We start from the raw sequence: 18,366 nt of genomic DNA on the forward strand, positions 1-18,366 counted from the left end.
TAAGTTGCAGAAGAGAGTTTTTTTGTTATACAATAAGTACAATTAGTTATATATTTTAATAAGTAAAACTTATTTATAGTTTTTGTAATATTAATATTTACGAGCGCTGTAGGCGGAGCGCGAACGCTATCCTTATAAAATAAAAGGCTTACAAAATTCAAGAGTAGGAAAAATATATTTTTTCCTGTATTATTCATTACTTTCCTTTGTTACAAGTACAAATAAAATAAAAATACAGAGCCAAGATGGCCAAGTAGCTACTCGTAAAAAAAGAAGATAGCGGATTCAAAGTCAAGCAGAAATCATTGAATCATCATATTATAAAGGCTGATTTTATCGCAGGATTTCCCAAAGATTTTTTTTCATGTACAGATATCTATAGACAAAATTGGCCAACTCAAGGCAAGTGATCATTGCCACTCACAGGTACAAGTAAATATTAACAATTTTTTACATCTCTAAAACATCGCTAGCCCTGGATTACTCACCCTTCAAATCGAAAAACAAAAATACTCATTATTGATTTTTGATAGGACAACATCTGATGAGTGGATGATAAAAACCAGATGGACTTGCTCAAAGCCTTACCATCAATTATTGAAGCAGCATAGTGAAATAAGATCCAAGTCTTGCCGTAAAATAGGAGAGGTGATCGATAGCTAAGCAGTGGTATATTTACCGATTGGTACTTTCCACACCTTTGTTATGATTATGTACGCAAAGAATAATTATTATTAAACTTTTATGTCATTAAGTTACTGATTCTCTGTTTGGTTTACCATTTTACGCTCACTTTTAGACGATGATCATGGAATAGCGGGGATCTTAAAATTTTCAATTTTTTTTATTATTATATCGTCGCCTAACAATCTGTAAAAATAAAATGTTGATTTTAAATGAAACCACATTCCGGATTCTTTTTCGATAAAATAAATTTTAAGGAACTAAAAAATAATCAAGAACCTAGTCTGCTATTGTTTTTTTTTAATAAATATTAATGCATCTTTCCACACCGATTACTAGGAGCCCCAAACGGTTAAACTGATTTGGATATTTTTAAAGATTAAGCTGTATTGTCTCGAGGCAGACTCAATGAACTTTTCTTTGGTGTGAAACGTATATTAAAATCAAGGTTAAAATCATGTTCTTAAGACTGTTATGATTAAAAATTTGGAAAATTACGAATTCGTTTAACTGATAAATGTTCAACAGTTTCTTAGATGCGGCCCTTTCTCGATAACCGATCGAATTATTAGTCAGCCACTACTAAACATTTTTAAAATTCGGATCGATTTGGTTGTTAAGTGGACGCTTAATGTTTTGAAATACATATATTAATATTAATGATTTTACACAAATACGTGTAACCATTTACATTAATAAATTTCAAAACTTTATATAGGTCACTATGTATGTATAATAATGTTACAAGATACATGAATGCTTCGTCAATAATTCAAAGAAAAAAATACGTGGGGAATGCACGGTGCATCGTATGCAGTATTGTATTAAAGGTCAATATAAGTACGGACGGATAAATAATAAAGATTATTTTCGTAGCAATTTACTTAGTTTAAAATTAAACATGTCGCATATTCTTGCTAAGAAATGTAATTTATATAAATACAACACTGCAGTTCGATTATAATATGAAACAGGCGGCGAAAAAAACAGATTTCAATATATAAATTTTCTAGTGGGTTCATTTCGATCGTTTCTTTTATATTTTGAATCAGAAAGTTACTAGTAGATATATTAGTATAATAGGGAAAATGTTAATAATATTTTAATTAAAATTATTTTTATTAATGAAAGCGTTATATGTTAGCAGTGGAAATTAAAAAGTCGCTGCAATTGTTTTGTTTATTAAATAACATACATAATTTATTAATTAAATTTATGTAATTATTTCATTCCTTTGCATTTTTTGAATTGCTATTTTTTTTAAATAGTTGTTTTATTTCGACAAGATTTTTTAATTAATTTTAAAATTGATTATAAATACTGTAATTTCATATTTATATGGGAATATTGACCCTCTTTATTTCATTCATACGATATAATAATAATACGTATTATTATAGAAATTTGCGCGTGAACAGGGTGGCATAGGGCATTGCAGGCGGCAGGGCGGGCGCCGGTTGCTACGCGCACGCGCGCGCACCGACGCTACCCACCCGACGCGCGACGCGACGCGCCCAACTCATGGATCGATGAGATAAACGCGCAACCCCGCTTTTCGCGTTAAATCAATACAAATTTCATCGATTTTCGGAGCCGCAGCCGCCGCACACCGTATTCGAGGATCGCACGCGGTGGTTGCGCGCATTATATTGTTTTATTAAAATGTGTAAATGAATGTGATTGTGACAAATTATATCAAAATGATATGCCTTTCTTTATGTAGATGTTATGAATCATTATTTGATTAAGGTAAAAACTATTCAAGTATTTTTTTAATAAAAAAAAAGTTATTTTTGAAATATTTAATATTTATTAATTATTGTAATAGGTATGTACTGAAATTTTTGATTTATTTATTATAAATAGAGCATGTTTTGTAAAAAGTTTGACAAATCATTTATAATTTCTTTTTTGTTTCTGATTATCCACTACTATAAAAGGACAAAAAATATATAATGCAAAAAAATATTTAAGAAGGATTTTATTGCGAGTTTTAACTGTTTCATTCGTAAAAATATTTAATCAAAGTAAACAAAAGTTTTATCAAAATTTCTATATACGACCGTGAAGTTCTGTCGAGTCAAAGATTGTGAGATATGGATGAGATAGAGACTCGTAGTACCTCGTATTTGTTTTGTCATTACAATGTAAACAATGTGATTTTTAACTATTATTAGGAATTCCACAGTGAAGTAAAATTAAAAATGGTGTAAGATGACATCGACGGATACGTATCAATTAAAATGGCACTCGCACAGTTCGCATTTAAACGGTTCTGTAGCCGCGTTGCTACGTTCGGAGCGATTTACAGATGTGGTGCTCTGTACAATGGACGGTTCACAAATTCCTGCACACAAGTTTATATTGAGCTCATGCAGTGTGTACTTGAGCACTTTGTTCGAAGGACAACGATCTGTAACACGCATGGGCGGAATGTTATATGTTGTTTTGCCTTCAGAGATATCAACAAAAGCGCTAAAGATTCTAGTGGAATATATGTACAAAGGTGTGTTTATGAAACGTTTATTAAAATATTACAATAAATAATTTATGATTTATTAAACAATTTATCAAGCTAATTCTTAAAGTACATCGATATTTTTTTCTTAATATTCGTTCTGTTTAAATATCGAGTTATAATAATAGCCAATGGGATTATTTATTCATTTCATCAATAAGATTATTGAAAGTATCAATTCATATTTAATGTAATATTTATGTTAATTGGCTCCGTACATTATAAAAAAATCAATTTCACAAATATTTTCAGGAGAAACAACTGTATCTAATGAAGTTTTAGATACAGTATTGAAAGCTGGGGAGGTTCTAAAAATTAGAGGTCTCTGGAGACAGACTGATGAGCCTGGTGGTGACACACCAGCTGAAAAAACAAGCACTCAAACTGTTAACAAACAAACAAAGAAACCAGATGAACAGCCAAAGATTACCGTTAAGAAAGATGACAAACTCCTTAAATCATTCAACCCGGTTCAACCTCAAGGTGTCACAAGGTATGTATATGTTTTATTTTTAAGCTATTAAGAAAACTATCCTCTGAAATTACTGCATGGAAATTTGCAACTTTACAGTTAATATTGATTATCACACAATATTGTGAAAGTTTTAACTATTTTCTAAACTATGCATCAGATTTTGTAGCTATGTATTACCAACATATTGCAATGACAACAAAACTAAAAAATTAAGACTGTTATACTATATTAAATGTGTATAGTTAAATAAATAATCAGTTTAATTTATCATCATTAATTACTTGTAGTAAACAAGCCGTGTAAAATAAAATATCACCAGATTCCGACCAGTTCAGATACAATGGTAAATTAAAAATTATTATATTCATATTAGACAATTAAACTTCAAATTAACTTAACTTTACATATACTTCTATTTTTCTGTTGGTTTTTTTATGATTTTTTTTATAATAGTTTGAATGTATAAAAAAATCAGTATAGGGAATTCTTTATTAGGCCCTATTCAATGTTTTTTCTTAATTATGTTATTTAAAATTACTATATTTAAAGAATAATATTAGTATATGTTATTCATAGTTTTAATACATCTGTGTAATTGCCCAATTTTACTGGAACTTAGAATAGAACTGGAATAAAATTAATCTGAATTAAATATATTGTTAAGGAACTAATATTCAATTTTCTTCTAAAAATTACTAATTTATACCTTACACTAATTTCTCATGTATGAATAACACTTGGGGCACATTTCAATAAAATACTAATAAACTGTTATATATGCATTACCGGTAAAGTTTACTTATATTAAACATATAGAATGATATTCTATATAATTATATTAAATATGTTTTTTTTGCATACATGTAAATTTGATTTGATTGCATGGAAATAACTTGCATTAAATCGTTTAGTTATCATAAATTTAACTTATAATAATGAAAAATAAGTATAATAATCATCTGGAGTATTTATAACATACAACAAAATGTGTACATTTTGTGTACCATTGTCACATTAAGTCATACAATAAAGCCTATAACAGATAGTTGCTAGGTTTTTAATTGATTGTGTTGGTCATAAAATTATCAAAAAATCAATATGAAGAAATGAACCCCTCCTCCTCAGGGGGTGACCATTATCCACCGGTGACCTTATTTTATAAGAATTTATAATTTGAAGTAGAATAGAATTCATTCTATATCTTCCCACAACGCTCACTTATCTCAAAATATATTCTACACAGACCAATGTTCATCGGTCCACCGAAGCTTGTCTTTATCAAGACAGCGGATGGCGGGACGCAAGCGGCGCTCCGTCCAGGGGCACCGAAGGGCCAAACTATTCTGGTCGCACCCGCACCCACCACAGAAATGACCACCGCTACCGTCACCACGCCGACGGTGACGACAACGGCAACCGTTTCCAATACAACAGAGGACTCGTCGGATGAGACGCCGCCTCCGCGTATATTGAGACGTCATGCGGCCGAACGCAAGTACGGAAAGAGGCAGAAGACTGAAAATGCTGAGAAAGAGGCGAAAGAGGCCGAGGAACAAGACAATGCGTCTGTTAGTTCAAGTAAGTCATCATCATTATCTTTTATGAATACCATTTTTAGGGGTTGGAGTGGTCTGTTTCTGGCTCAGCATATAATAGGAAGTATATTATGTGTATATTCGAGTTGTTCTTGCCTTCCCTTTGTTAAGAGCTGGAGAGTGCCCCCTATGGAGACGACTTATGATGTTTCATCGTGATATAGCATTGCATCTAACTATAACTGTGACTTACTACTTAGTGTGCGTTATATATAACTTTGTCTCTCATTTGACCGTTGTGTTCATAGTTCAAATATGATATGTTTTCGTGACATAGCATTGATATCTATAATAACTGTGACTTACTCCTTAGTGTGCGTTATACATAAATTTGTCCCTCATTTGGTTGCTGTAGTCATAGTTATAACATGTATTCAGTTTTTTTTATATTGTCTTCAAATGTTTAAGTAAACTATTTCTTTTTTAGCATTGAACAGTTAAGTTACTGTAATTATTTCAAATTACAAATATTTTTTTATGACTGTACTTGCTAGATCTATATATAAAGGTATGTTATTATTAAAAAATATATTTTTTGTTACAGAAAAATCGAACCAAAGCCTTTCAGAGATGAACACCGAAGTGCACGTCAAAGATGAACCCGAGTGGGACGCCAGCAGCATCGAAGAGGAGGAGCGGTCCATTGCGGAGATGTTCCAGGCGGAGATGAGCGTCAAGTCGGAACCCATCGACGACATGGACATTGAGGAAGAGAGTTTGGTAATATAGCCATCTCATTCAAGGCCGTATTTAGGGGAGGGTAACCGGGGCAACTGCCCTGGGGCCTCGTGGGGGGCCACAGTTTTCAGCAAGTTAACAAATAAAGAGATATAGTCAAATTATAATAATGTTATTATTTAACATTTTAAAAGTTACCGATACAAGTAAATAAATCATAGCTTACTGATTGAAATAAAAAAATCTAATTAATTCATAATAATATAATTATTAGGGGTGTTCACGCTTCTGTTTGTCTAGGGCCCTCACTGCACAAAGCAGACCTCTAGACCTTTAAATCCGACTCTGATCTCATTACATTTTTTTTTTATTTGGAAACAAACAGTATTACAACCAATCAATTGAAAATAACATTGTTGAATGTGTGTCGTAAAAATGCCACAATACAGTCCATACTAATATTGTAAATGCGATAGTAACTCTGTATATCTGTCTCGCTTTCACACCAAAACTACTGGACCGATTTAAATGAAATTTGGTACACAAATAGTCTAGCCTGAGAAAGGACATAGACTACTTTTTAATTGGAAAAAAAATGTTGTAAAACATGAGTCGAGATGGCCCAGTGGTTAGAACGTGTGCATCTTAACCCATGATTGCGGGTTCAAACCCAGGCAAGCACCGCTGTTTCATGTGCTTAATTTGTCTTTATAATTCATCTCGTGCTCAGGGGTGAAGGAAAACATCGTGAGGAAACCTGCATGTGATAAATTTCATAGAAATTCTGCCACATGTGCATTCCACCAACCCACATTGGAACAGTGTGGTGGAATATGTTCCAAACCTTCTCCTCAAAGGGAGAGGAGGCCTTTAGCCGAACTGTGGGAATTTACAGGCTGTTGTTGTTGTAAACAAAGAGATCTTATATCAATGTAATGTTTTAAGTTTATTTATTAATATGTATTTTTAGAACCAGAAGTAGGAAGTAGGTTAACCTCTAAAACAATTATATTTAATTTATAATAACAATCAATCTACCACAAAAGAAAAACATTTAGTCTACAACACAAATAACCATCAATAATCAGATTACACCGCAATAATTATAATTGCCATTCTCAATGTGTCAACTACGAATCTCCCGCCTTTTTTTTTTTTTAAACGGAGGTTGTGTGACTTGACGCTGATGTTGCTTGTTTATGCCAACAGTATATAATACTAGCGGTCGCCCGCGGCTTCGCCCGCGTAGATAACGGTTCATAATCAGTCTTCTAATATCCCTACTGCTGAGGCACGGTCACATTTGAAGAATTACTGCAACCGGCTCTTGGATCTATTGTGACTCAAATTCGTGATCACAATTCACAACACCTCAACCAGACCAACATCAGCCACGAATCTGATGAGGTTCTTAGGTTCAGAGGCCATTATGCCCTCTAAGGACCGGAGTTAGAACATTTTATAGTTCTATCTTTTAAAGTTTAGGCATCATACACAAAAAATCAACTTTTTTGGTAGATTTTTTCCTTTTTTGTCCGAAAAACCCAAAATATCTTACGGAACCCTATTTTTTTCAAAATAAAATTTAGCCTATGTTATGCGGGATTAATTTAGCTTTCGAATGGTGAAAGAATTTTTAAAATCGGCCCAGTAGTTTTTGAGCCTATTCAGTACAACCAAACAAACAAAGTTTTCCTCTTTATAATATTAGTGTAGATGAGGATTGCATATGCAAGTGTGTGTAATGTGTTTGTGTGTGTGTGTGTAGCTGTACAGTCCGCTGGCGTGCGAGCTGTGCGCGGAGGTGTTCACGGTTCCGGCGGCGTGGGTGCGCCACGTGCAGAACCACGCGCGCGACCACCACCACCACCCGCGCCGCCGCAAGAACCGCTCGGCGGTAAGTACACGGTGGTACCACCGCCCACGCTACACCGATACAGGTCTATAGTGTACGGTGGACATAAAAAATAAATTATTTGATAATTTTATTAACAATTGCCGGTCACCGATTACCTAAACGGCACTACACCGATACAGGTCTATAGTGTACGGTGGACATAAAAAATAAATTATTTGATAATTTTATTGAAATTGCCGTTCACTGTTTACCTAAACGGCACATTATTACATTCGAACTCATACATGCGCACTTATGATCTACCAACAGTAAGGAAGTGGGAAATGTTATTGTACTAAACAGAAAAGAACAGCTCGGCCACATTTTGTATCAAAAAGTATATTATTTTTCATTAAATTGTACTACAATTCTTACTAACACATTTTCTTTTAACAAAAATATAAGATGCCTAATTGAACATCAAAATAAGTGTTTACTTGATGGTCTGTAGAAGTAAGTAATATAGTAAAAATTTCATGATCTGTACTGACGTGCAGAAAAGCTTCTTTTGCCATTAAAAGCTCTAAATGTCCACATTTAAGTAACTAATTCCATAGAAAGCGGTATGTCCTGGTAACACTGAAGCATTAATTATTAATATATAAAATTTAATGTTCGTAAATAAATAAAAAAAGATAATATTAACGTGTTTTTCTAGAGTGACGACACCGAGGAGACAATGGCATTGCTCAGATGTGATCTGTGCCAGAAACATTTCCCAAACCCAGCGGAATGGGTCCGACACATCCAAAGCACACACACAGAAACAGGTCAGTACAGACACATTATATAAACATTCCTTACTATAAGATAGTGTATATAATATAATAAATAATATTTGTAACTTGTAATTTAACAGATTTTTTTTTCTATAGAATTAGTTATAATGATTAGTTAATTTTAGTATTGGTAACATTTAGTATAAAATATGAATTGTTAAATTGTAATATACATTTTGATATATTTTCAAGTATTACAAACATAAAGTAAATAGTATGATTTTTTTTAATTATAAATAGTAATATGATTAACATAGCTGAAATTTGATTGTTATGTATGTGGCTAATTCTCGACAAACGCAACATAATTTTAAGAGTTCATAGTTTCACTATCGCTGTTTCCTTCCTAACACAGTGCAGTAATTATTGCATATTATTATTTTTTATAGCATTTTATTTTTATTTTATCTCACCAACCCGCTACAGTCATGATAATCACTTCAGTTATGTTCTATGATAGTTTTTGTAACCTTGGAATGCTTTGTATCGCTTTTGAACTATAGTCTATCACTGATTTTATGCAAAAATAAAAAAAATATATATATGTAATTATTTATTTAAACAAAGCATTGCATTGACTCCTTATGCTGTTGTGATTGAAATCGTTGTCTAAATGTTGGTTCGATGTCGGTTGTCCAGAATTGGCCATATCAAACAACAGTGCCCCACCAAAACGTCACAATCGTTTCACAGAGGGCGCGCAAAACAAAACTTGCTCGTTCTGCAAGAAGACATTCCCGTCGCACGCCTCTATGCTCATACATATGCGTACCCACACAGGTCAGTATGATTCATGTATATTTCGACTATAATTCTAGTGATAGATCAATCTCTATATACACTGTATAATGAATAGTGTTAAATATTATTTTGTCGAATAGTGATAATTTCACTCATTAAAATACTAATTGTAAAGAACTTTCAGGTATTCCTTTTATAATTAGTAAAGTAAAGTAACAGACTGTAAATTTCCCACTGCTGAGATAAGGCCTCCTCTTCCATTAAGGAGAGGGTTTGGAACATATTCCACCACGCTGTTCCAATGCGGGTTGGTGGAATGCACATGTGGCAGAATTTCGATGAAATTAGACACATGCAGGTTTCCTCACGATGTTTTCCTTCACCGTCGAGCATGAGATGAATTATATACACAAATTAAGCACATATATATAGTGGTGCTTGCCTGGGTTTGAACCCGCAATCATCGGTTAAGATGCACGCGTTCTAACCACTGGGCCATCTCAGCTTTTATAATTTGAATCTTTTAAATTAACGTAGAACTTGTAATTGGCGCTTGTGTTTGGTTTATAAATTAGTTTCAAAATAAAAACAGGTGAGCGTCCATTCGTGTGCGGGCTCTGCAACAAGGGCTTCAACGTGAAATCGAACCTGCTGCGGCATTTGCGCACGCTGCACGACCAGGTCATAAGCCCCGCGCGCCTCGACGACGACGAGTGCGCGCCGGACGACGACGCGCCCGGCACCAGCGAGCCCAAGCGCGAGTCTTGAGGACGAGGAGGGGGGGCAGGTGCGTGCGCTCCCGTTATTCCTATCAAACTTGTTTTTTTTGCTATGAGCCGTACATGTGGAAATTCACGAAGCTGACTTCTCTCGTGATTTAATTTGGCAGTTGCATTTTGAATGCTAATAAGGATAATTTTTGTGTGTGCTATCGATCGAACGAAAGTAGATGAAATTAAGTATTCAAAGAGAATTCGGTGAGAAACATAAATAAACAGAAGTGTGGATTTTGATGAGCAAATTCGAAAAAAATAATTAGAGAAGCAATTCTACAACAAACAACAGCCTGTAAATTCCCACTGCTGGGCTAAAGGCCTTTTTTTTATTACGCTGGAAAAACGCTTTGCGCGCTTCCCCCACGTGATGGAAAGTGGGGGGGTGTGTGGGACTCCCCGGAGCCCTGAACGCCGAGTGCGCCCAAGCACACCGGGTTTACCCACTAAAAAACCAGCGGTACCCTCTCCGTCTTTCGGCGGACGCCACGGGATCGCTTACGCATGCTACCGTGACGCCCTGACGAACTGGGCTAAAGGCCTCCTCTCCCTTTGAGGAAAAGATTTGGAACATATTCCACCACGCTGTTCCAATGCGGGTTGGTAGAATACACATGTGGCAGAATTTCTATGAAATTTGTCACATGCAGGTTTCCTCACGATGTTTTCCTTTCCCCCCTAAGCACGAGATGAATTATAAAGACAAATTAAGCACATGAATCAGCGGTGCTTGCCTGGGTTTGAACCCGCAATCATCGGTTAAGATGCACGGGTTCTAACCACTGGGCCATCTCGACAATTCTACTACTTAAAATTTGTAAGTGTAGTGCCAGAGTCGGATTTAAAGGTGTGGAGGCCCCGGGGCCACAAAGCAGTGAGGGCCCTAGACAAACAGAAGCGTGAACACCCAAATAATTATATTATTATGAATTAATTAGTTTTTTTTATTTCAATCAGTAAGCTATGATTTGTTTCGTATTTGTATCGGTAACTTTTAAAATATTAAATAGTAACATTATTATAATTTGACTATATTTCAGTATTTGTTAATTTGCTGAAAACTGTGGCCCCCTCTCATGTGGAGGCCCCAGGGCAGTTGCCCCGGTTGCCCTCCCCTAAATACGGCCCTGTGTAGTGCAGCATGTACGACGACGGGTTCGTCCTGCTTGGCCTAGGTCAAGCTGGGTACGGGCCTCGAGGCGTACCTCCTTGCCCGGGCATGTCCTCAACGGCAGCCTACACGCTGCCGTGTCATTTTATTTTTGGCCCAATGGGCCAGGGTCCCATGGACCCAGTGGTATGTCCTCTTAAATGCAGGCATGTAAGCAGCGTTGCGTTGCAGGTAGAGGTCGCGGCCGACGCTCGGCGCTCGTGTCGGCGCTGTCCAGCGACTCGGCGCTGCGCAAGCAGAGCTACTCGTTGTTCCTCAAGCAGCGCGCCGTGCTCTTCTCCGCCAAGAAGTGGAAATAGTCGCGCCCTCCCCGCTGCCACAGCCCGGAACTCTGACGCCATAAGCTCGCTTGTTAGACGTCGCATTACTAAACGTTGCCATCAAACACGTAGATTCACTGACTTCTGAATCAAATTTTAATTGAATAAGTCATTTTTTTTTTTTTTTTTATGTTATATCCACCATCACCCATAGACAATGACACTGTAAGACATATTACCTTACATCGTCAATGGGCCACCAACCTTGGGAACTAAGATGTTATGTCCCTTGTGCTGTAGTTAAACTGGCTCACTCACCCTTCAAACCGGAACACAACAATACTGCGTACTGTTATTTGGCGGTAGAATAACTGATGAGTGGGTGGTACCTACCCAGACGGGCTTGCACAAAGCCCTACCACCAAGTGAAAGTTGTTATTTCATTATTGATAATAAATGCGATGTCTAATACTATTCCATTAAAATGATATGTACAATTCCGAAAGTAACATTGTTAGATACAAAACCTGTGTATATGATACACATTAAAACAGCGATTGGTTATGTTGTGTTAGTGTAAAGAAACGTAACGTGTGAGCGAGTGACTGAATTTTCCTTCTGAAAGTGAATTGTGTCGAATTACTACATTTGATATACCGCCTCCGTTAGTTCTTACATATTTTCATTACGTTTATACTATAAGGTATATAACCAATAATCTCTATGTTACTTTTATCAGCCATCATCATAATAATTGAAGGAAGAATGTGCTAAAATGTGCATACAATTATAGCAAGGGATATCCTTATGACGATGGCTGATATTGAATATGAAGAGTTGTGAAATCACCTCGGAACAAAAGTTATGGCAGCGGGCTCGGCGTTGAATTTCGTATCCTGCCCACCCTCCTTATAAATTTTAATCTTGTATTTAATTGAATTTTATTCCTACGATTAATTTTTATTATTCTCTAATATTAAGTTCACTAGTTTAGGATAGTTTTAAGTGTTTCATGTGATCTTTGAACATTTCTGGTCAGTTTTATTTATAAGTAATGTTTAATTTATCCTATAGATTAGTTTAGTTGCGGACACTATGTCCTAACAGATGGTCATTTTCTTTAGTATTATAAACACGCACTATTCTATTCTTACGACGGATGAGCAAAGAATGTGTTATAATCGTAATTATATAATAATTTTACTTAATGTTCACCATTCCAAATGTTAGAAGTAAATATTTTGTGTTCTCTGTATTATTATTTAAATACTCATGTGTAACATGGAAGTGACATTCAAGTTATTGCTATTTTATATGATAGTACGTCAAAATAAACAAAACTTAAAAGATTATGTATTGTTGTTTTATTAGAAAATTAACTGTAAATACTTTGTGTTCCCAAGATATTATCACAATTTTATTGTAATACACATTGTATCCGTAATCTTACAACATGATAGCAAAACATAGGTACGACTAATTTTAAGATAATTTTTAACCTAACTGTCATCTTCTTCAATCTTAGGCGCTAAGTAGTAACGGATATGGCCGATATCGGGAATGCGGTACTCGACAACTAATGGTACATCTGCTGACATTGAAAGCTGAACCTGTAAATTAAAAAAGGACTAATTAATTTTATTGTAAATTGAAAATTTGCATTACCATTAAAATAATATGCTTTTTTATAAATGCAGTTTGTATGACATAAATAAATGAAAATATTTGTGAAATACAACATAGCTTTCAGAAGGACTTATAATTTGGCTAAATAATTAACTTGTAAAAACTCTAAAATATTTCTAGAGATTTGTACAATAGTGTCAAGATATACAAAATAATAATAATATTGTACATATTAATAAAAACAATAATAATAAGTAAAGGGCAACATATAATCTTTAAAAATTTGGAGATAAAAAAAGGAAATTGATAATACCTGTGGACTTAATGATGTAGCTTTCGTGAAATAGTTGAGATACTGGCAGGCAAAAGTTAATGTTACAGGTTCGTCCATCTCAATGACAACTGCTTCTTCCTCCTTATCTATGGATGCTGTCTGTGCCAGCTTAATATTAGCGGAACCAATATCTCCACTTGCAGAGAACTTAACACCTAAAATTAGAAATAAAATAATTAAAGAGTTAAAATTGTTATTATAAAATATGAATATAATAGACTTTATAAAATTGTTAGGCTGTCAGACAAATAATCCAGCTTATGGTTCCTACTGCATTTTATTTATTAAAAATCGTGTATTTCTATAAAACTATATAAAGAGTAGTCCTAAAATATTTTATCCAAAGACTAAACTAGTTTAGTGCTTACCCTCTTTTGTGCAAGATATGACCATTGACTCTCCAAACTGTGACAGATCACGGCAGATTCTCGCAAACTCAGCACTTGGCATACGGATTGTGCAACTGTACTCAGTTTCTGGGATACCTAGTGGAAACAGAGATTTATACAATTTAATATAATTTTACACTACATAAAGAAAAAAAAAAAAAACATGTCATTAATACTTGTTCAAATTCAATTTGGAACTGGCATAATTCATAAGTCACACTATAAGAGCATTTAACTTAATCCAGCCTCCCAGACAATCTTTCTTAGGGATTAGCCTCCCAGGCAATCTTAGAGATTTTTATGCAAATGCTTTAAATGGATGTGAACTTGCTTGTTTTTTTTTTATTGTTTTTTTTTTTGAGACTTTTAAATGACAAAGCTAAATGTCAGTCCCATCGTTCCCTTAAAAGCATTCCACCTCCATCAACAATAATAATATAACTTGCATGTTTAAAAAATTGCAAGAAACATTTTAATGGTTAAAATATTGCAGCTCTATGCAGTGATCAAATGTAAGGTCATTAAATTCTTACCTAAGTGCTCCAGATCTAAATTCATGAGTTTCATTTCATAATCAGAGACTTTCTCTTGATTGGGGCTCTCGAACACGAATGTGACTGTATCAGCGTTGTCCTGCGCCTTCATGGTCACTGTGTCCTTGTCCCCGGCACATTTCAGAATTTTTGACATACTAAAAAAAATAAAGTATATGTTATACTTCTAAATTGAATAAAGGAATTTTGTTAATAGATTCATAGCTGTACCTCTTCAATTTCCTTAAGAGTATGTTAAGCAATATCTAAGTTAAATAATGATCAATATTCAAATTAGTGACATCTTAATATACTATATAAGACATAAAAAGATTTATACATTTACTCAAATTATTATAAGTCGAAATACAGAACCAGTAAGAAAACTTGAAATATAAACATCACAAATATTACATACCTTCCTAAGTTCATGCCCATTGAAATATTTCTATCACATCTATATTTGTCAAAACCATCTGCTCGGAGAGTCAGGGACACGAGGGAGACGTGTGAATTATCCATAGCCTGAAATCCATTAGATATTTATAAAAGAAAAATTTGTCTTTTTCATAAAATTAACTTTGAAATTAAGTTGTATTGCTTGGTTAAAATTTTTACTAGTAGAATAATTATATATATTTACTGATGTGTCAATACAGAATGAAAATTTCTTTCTCATTTACTCAAATTAGTCACAATGATGTTATTAATATAAGTACCTGCAATTGGATTCCATTATCATCGCAATCGAACGTTGCTTGTGTAAGGAGATCCTTGATAGCCTCCAGAACTTTCTTCAGGATTGAGCTACGGAGTAGACGTGCTTCAAACATCTTCACCTATAATTATAATTATGGTATCAAAGTCACACAAAATAACAAAGAATAGATGTTTTGTGTTAATTAAACAATGAAACCATTAACCAGTCATCAAACACAAATCGCTGACATGTCGGAAAGTTGTTAGAAGTTAATTTAGAAATCCTTTTAATGGTTGCCGTTTTAAATTTATTTCAAACATAAGCCTATATCTAACTTTACTTACAAAATTATTTGTTTTGTTCTTTATAATAAATAACTACTGCAATTTACGTTTAATATGTTGCAAGCAAGCGTTGATGTCGCTGACCGCTTCGAAATTTGACAGACAAGCCGGTTACAAGCGGGAAAAAATAGCGCGAAATTGTTAAATGTCAAATTGATGTAACGACTGTTACGTGCGTTTAGTAATTGAGTTAATACCCAAATATAAATCCCAATACGGTAGTGTGACACGGTAACGGCTTTTTAATTTTATATGTATCTACGGTTAAAGATACTTTATTTCTCAAAAAGAAATTACATTTCACTTACTTGAGAAAATTATGACTATAAACATTTTTTAAATTATAACTTCGACAATCATAATTTATGTATCACTATAATATATATATTATAGTTTAACATATTCTTACAATAAATTTTGCTTTAAACAAGAAATTTAAAACATACCCTCAAAGCAACAATAATTGTGTACAAAACAGCGTATATATCTATCAACAAAAGAATTTTGTTGATAGATACCAATTTCAATATAATTTAAAATATCTAAAAATAAATTGTTTCGTTTATCATATCAAATAAATTTATAATTAGCTTTAAATTATAACTTCATATATTATACAATTATTTTTCGGCCAGAACTTAATAACGGGATGGGTACCCATCCCATATATCTGTTTCATTAATCAGTACGAATTTTTTTAATAGTGTAAATTGTAAGGGTAGTCACATAAAAAAAACAAATACTTATAATATTTTATTAACAAGAAATTTTTAACAGAAAAAAAATACATAAATTACTACAATTCAACAACTTGACTTTGATCAGGATAGGCTGGTAATTTGAGTTTATATTTCTCTATGATGCCAGGAGGTAAAAATCTTCCTCCCAAATAGTGTTTGGTTTCTTTTAGTATTTCTGGCTTCGCACATAGCTTAGGGGCTGAAAGAGATATAAGTAGTGCTGGTGTAAGAGAATTTTCTAAAGTTGGTCCATTTTCTACATCCCAACCACTGGGAATATCCACACTGAAACAAAATAAAATATATAACTATACACTTTAATTGTAATTATAGGAAATTATGACAACAGTTTTGGTAAAAAATTATAGGACACTTATATTTTCATAATATAAACTAAATTATAGATTATGTTTACTCATATATTAAAAAATAAGAAAATAAATTCAAATTTTACATAGTTAGTTTATTACTCACCTACACACAGGTAGTCCAGCATGAACCAAGGCATCTAAAGCAGGTTTCAAGCCTTCCCGTACTGGTGGTTTAAAACTAAAACCAAATAATGCATCAACCAGGACTTGGTATTCTTTTTTAATTTCTTCCACTGGTGGTAAATCATTCAGGATATTTACTCCAAACTTTTCACATTGTAATAAAAGGTTTTCATACAGGGGTTTTGGTGTACGTTTGGGATAATATACTCCAACATTGTAACCAAAGTGTGTCATGTGTCGTGCTGCCACCAGACCATCACCACCATTGTTTCCGGGACCACATATAATCAATGCTGATTTATGCCTGTAAATATCAAGTATATAAATATTATTTATTTACTTAAAGACTTTATTGACACTATAAAGTAAACAAAACATATTCATTTCTACTATTAGGGTAAGTAATTTTCTTGATGGTAGGGCTTTGTGCAAGCCCGTCTGGGTAGGTACCACCCACTCATCAGTTATTCTACTGCCAAATAACAGTACTCAGTATTGTTGTGTTCCAGTTGAAGGGTGAGTGAGCCAGTGTACCTACAGGCACAAGGGACATAACATCTTAGTTCCCAAGGTTGGTGGCACATTGACGATGTAAGGAATAGTTAACATTTCTTACAGTGTCATTGTCTATGGATGTTGGTGACCACATACCATCAGGTGGGCCATATGCTCGTCCACCAACCTATACCATAAAAAAAAAAATTAATGTATAAACTATTGAACTGTCATTTAAATTGTTGTGTCATTGTTTTGAGAAGATATATTATTTTAAATTATATTATACTATGTACATACGTAGATGATGGGAATACGCGAGAAACTGCTGTTGCTACACTTAAACCAGCCAACTCCATGAGCTGATCTACGCTGAATTTGTAGTCATTGAATAATTCTTGATCAAGAGCTGCTGCTTCAGCCTGAGATAAATAGCTAGTTTTCTTTGTTGTATTATAATGACATTGATTTCCTTCACAAGCCATTACACCTCTACAACCGATAGTAGCGAGCCGCAACTATATGTATAAAACAGTAATTGTTATGTAGTCAAAAAACTATAGGATGTAAATAAAGGTATTTAAGGTCAAATATTTAAAATAGTCACCAATAAAGCGCTTCCAAAAAGTCTTTTAATTAACATTTACACTTAAATTACTATTTCGTTTTAATGGTCAATTATTTCCACTATATATTTTATGTCTTTTATGAGGTGAAATTTGTTTATCAAATATATTTTTACGAATCTTTCATCTTTGACATTTGACATTAAGTTAAAGTTTATAGGTATTACGGTACCTACTATCAAATATAAACTATCAAGTCATTCTAGTTTAGTAACATATTTATAATAAAAAACATATTTATGATAATTTATAGTAATGTAGTGTTCTGTAAAATCGTAACGTAATCATGAGACATGAGTGTTTAAAACTTTATTTTAATTTTATGTCACTAAGATTATTGTAACAGTTAAATTTAAAAACTATAGAATATAGATGCAGAAGATTTTTTTTTATAGATACATCAATTAATCATCTAGTTAAGTCTACAAAGTATGTCTAAATTTACTATTGTGTAAAAATCAGAATTATATTCTATTATAACCAATTTAAATTTTTGTTCCATTTGCTGTCGAAA

At 33.6% G+C, this 18,366-nt stretch overlaps 3 protein-coding genes across 5 annotated transcripts; 1 reads left to right on the forward strand and 2 right to left on the reverse strand.

Annotated features, from left to right (window-relative positions):
* Positions 1 to 2,283: 2,283 nt before the first annotated feature.
* Positions 2,284 to 11,762, forward strand: LOC124530404 (Krueppel homolog 1-like). 2 transcript variants are annotated; one of them, XM_047104566.1, is made up of 10 exons: positions 2,284 to 2,433; positions 2,862 to 3,190; positions 3,455 to 3,695; positions 4,921 to 5,255; positions 5,817 to 5,992; positions 7,719 to 7,847; positions 8,506 to 8,617; positions 9,266 to 9,406; positions 9,960 to 10,154; positions 11,483 to 11,762. In XM_047104566.1, the coding sequence occupies exons 2-9, from the start codon at positions 2,899 to 2,901 to the stop codon at positions 10,133 to 10,135; spliced, it is 1,602 nt and encodes a 533-aa protein (XP_046960522.1). In that variant the 5' UTR covers positions 2,284 to 2,433; positions 2,862 to 2,898; the 3' UTR covers positions 10,136 to 10,154; positions 11,483 to 11,762. The 2 variants fall into 2 exon arrangements, with proteins under 2 accessions (XP_046960522.1, XP_046960523.1); XM_047104567.1 differs by lacking the exon at positions 2,284 to 2,433 and having other exon boundaries at positions 2,767 to 3,190; positions 9,320 to 9,406.
* A 1,150-nt stretch (positions 11,763 to 12,912) lies between these two features.
* On the reverse strand, positions 12,913 to 15,627 carry LOC124530405 (proliferating cell nuclear antigen). Of its 2 annotated transcripts, none has more exons than XM_047104570.1 (7): positions 15,545 to 15,627; positions 15,173 to 15,292; positions 14,872 to 14,978; positions 14,454 to 14,611; positions 13,900 to 14,016; positions 13,511 to 13,686; positions 12,913 to 13,181 (listed from the first exon to the last, which is right to left on the reverse strand). In XM_047104570.1, the coding sequence occupies exons 2-7, from the start codon at positions 15,284 to 15,286 to the stop codon at positions 13,071 to 13,073; spliced, it is 783 nt and encodes a 260-aa protein (XP_046960526.1). In that variant the 5' UTR covers positions 15,287 to 15,292; positions 15,545 to 15,627; the 3' UTR covers positions 12,913 to 13,070. The 2 variants fall into 2 exon arrangements, with proteins under 2 accessions (XP_046960526.1, XP_046960524.1); XM_047104568.1 differs by having other exon boundaries at positions 15,499 to 15,610.
* A 610-nt stretch (positions 15,628 to 16,237) lies between these two features.
* On the reverse strand, positions 16,238 to 18,027 carry LOC124530292 (NAD(P)H-hydrate epimerase). Its single transcript, XM_047104394.1, has 4 exons — positions 17,834 to 18,027; positions 17,527 to 17,744; positions 16,712 to 17,035; positions 16,238 to 16,522 (listed from the first exon to the last, which is right to left on the reverse strand). Exons 1-4 carry the CDS (start codon positions 17,867 to 17,869, stop codon positions 16,294 to 16,296), a joined length of 807 nt encoding a protein of 268 aa, XP_046960350.1. The 5' UTR covers positions 17,870 to 18,027; the 3' UTR covers positions 16,238 to 16,293.
* Between the last annotated feature and the right edge of the window lie 339 nt (positions 18,028 to 18,366).

Source organism: Vanessa cardui, chromosome 6 (genome assembly GCF_905220365.1).
Source record: "Vanessa cardui chromosome 6, ilVanCard2.1, whole genome shotgun sequence".
Classification (NCBI taxonomy): Eukaryota; Metazoa; Arthropoda; class Insecta; order Lepidoptera; family Nymphalidae; genus Vanessa; species Vanessa cardui.

Bases quoted from the DNA above. Each gene is read 5' to 3' on its own strand.
- LOC124530404 (XM_047104566.1), top strand. From the start codon at position 2,899: ATGACATCGACGGATACGTATCAATTAAAATGGCACTCGCACAGTTCG. The intron at 7,848-8,505 runs GTAAGTACACGG...GTGTTTTTCTAG, and splicing joins GCCGCAAGAACCGCTCGGCG to AGTGACGACACCGAGGAGAC. The intron at 9,407-9,959 runs GTCAGTATGATT...AAATAAAAACAG, and splicing joins ACATATGCGTACCCACACAG to GTGAGCGTCCATTCGTGTGC.
- LOC124530405 (XM_047104570.1), bottom strand. From the start codon at position 15,286: ATGTTTGAAGCACGTCTACTCCGTAGCTCAATCCTGAAGAAAGTTCTG. The intron at 14,612-14,871 runs GTATGTAATATT...TATTTTTTTTAG, and splicing joins ATGGGCATGAACTTAGGAAG to TATGTCAAAAATTCTGAAAT. The intron at 13,687-13,899 runs GTAAGCACTAAA...TTCTAATTTTAG, and splicing joins CATATCTTGCACAAAAGAGG to GTGTTAAGTTCTCTGCAAGT.
- LOC124530292 (XM_047104394.1), bottom strand. From the start codon at position 17,869: ATGTTAATTAAAAGACTTTTTGGAAGCGCTTTATTG. The intron at 17,745-17,833 runs GTGACTATTTTA...TTATACATATAG, and splicing joins TTTTTGGAAGCGCTTTATTG to TTGCGGCTCGCTACTATCGG. The intron at 16,523-16,711 runs GTGAGTAATAAA...ATTTTGTTTCAG, and splicing joins GCTGGACTACCTGTGTGTAG to TGTGGATATTCCCAGTGGTT.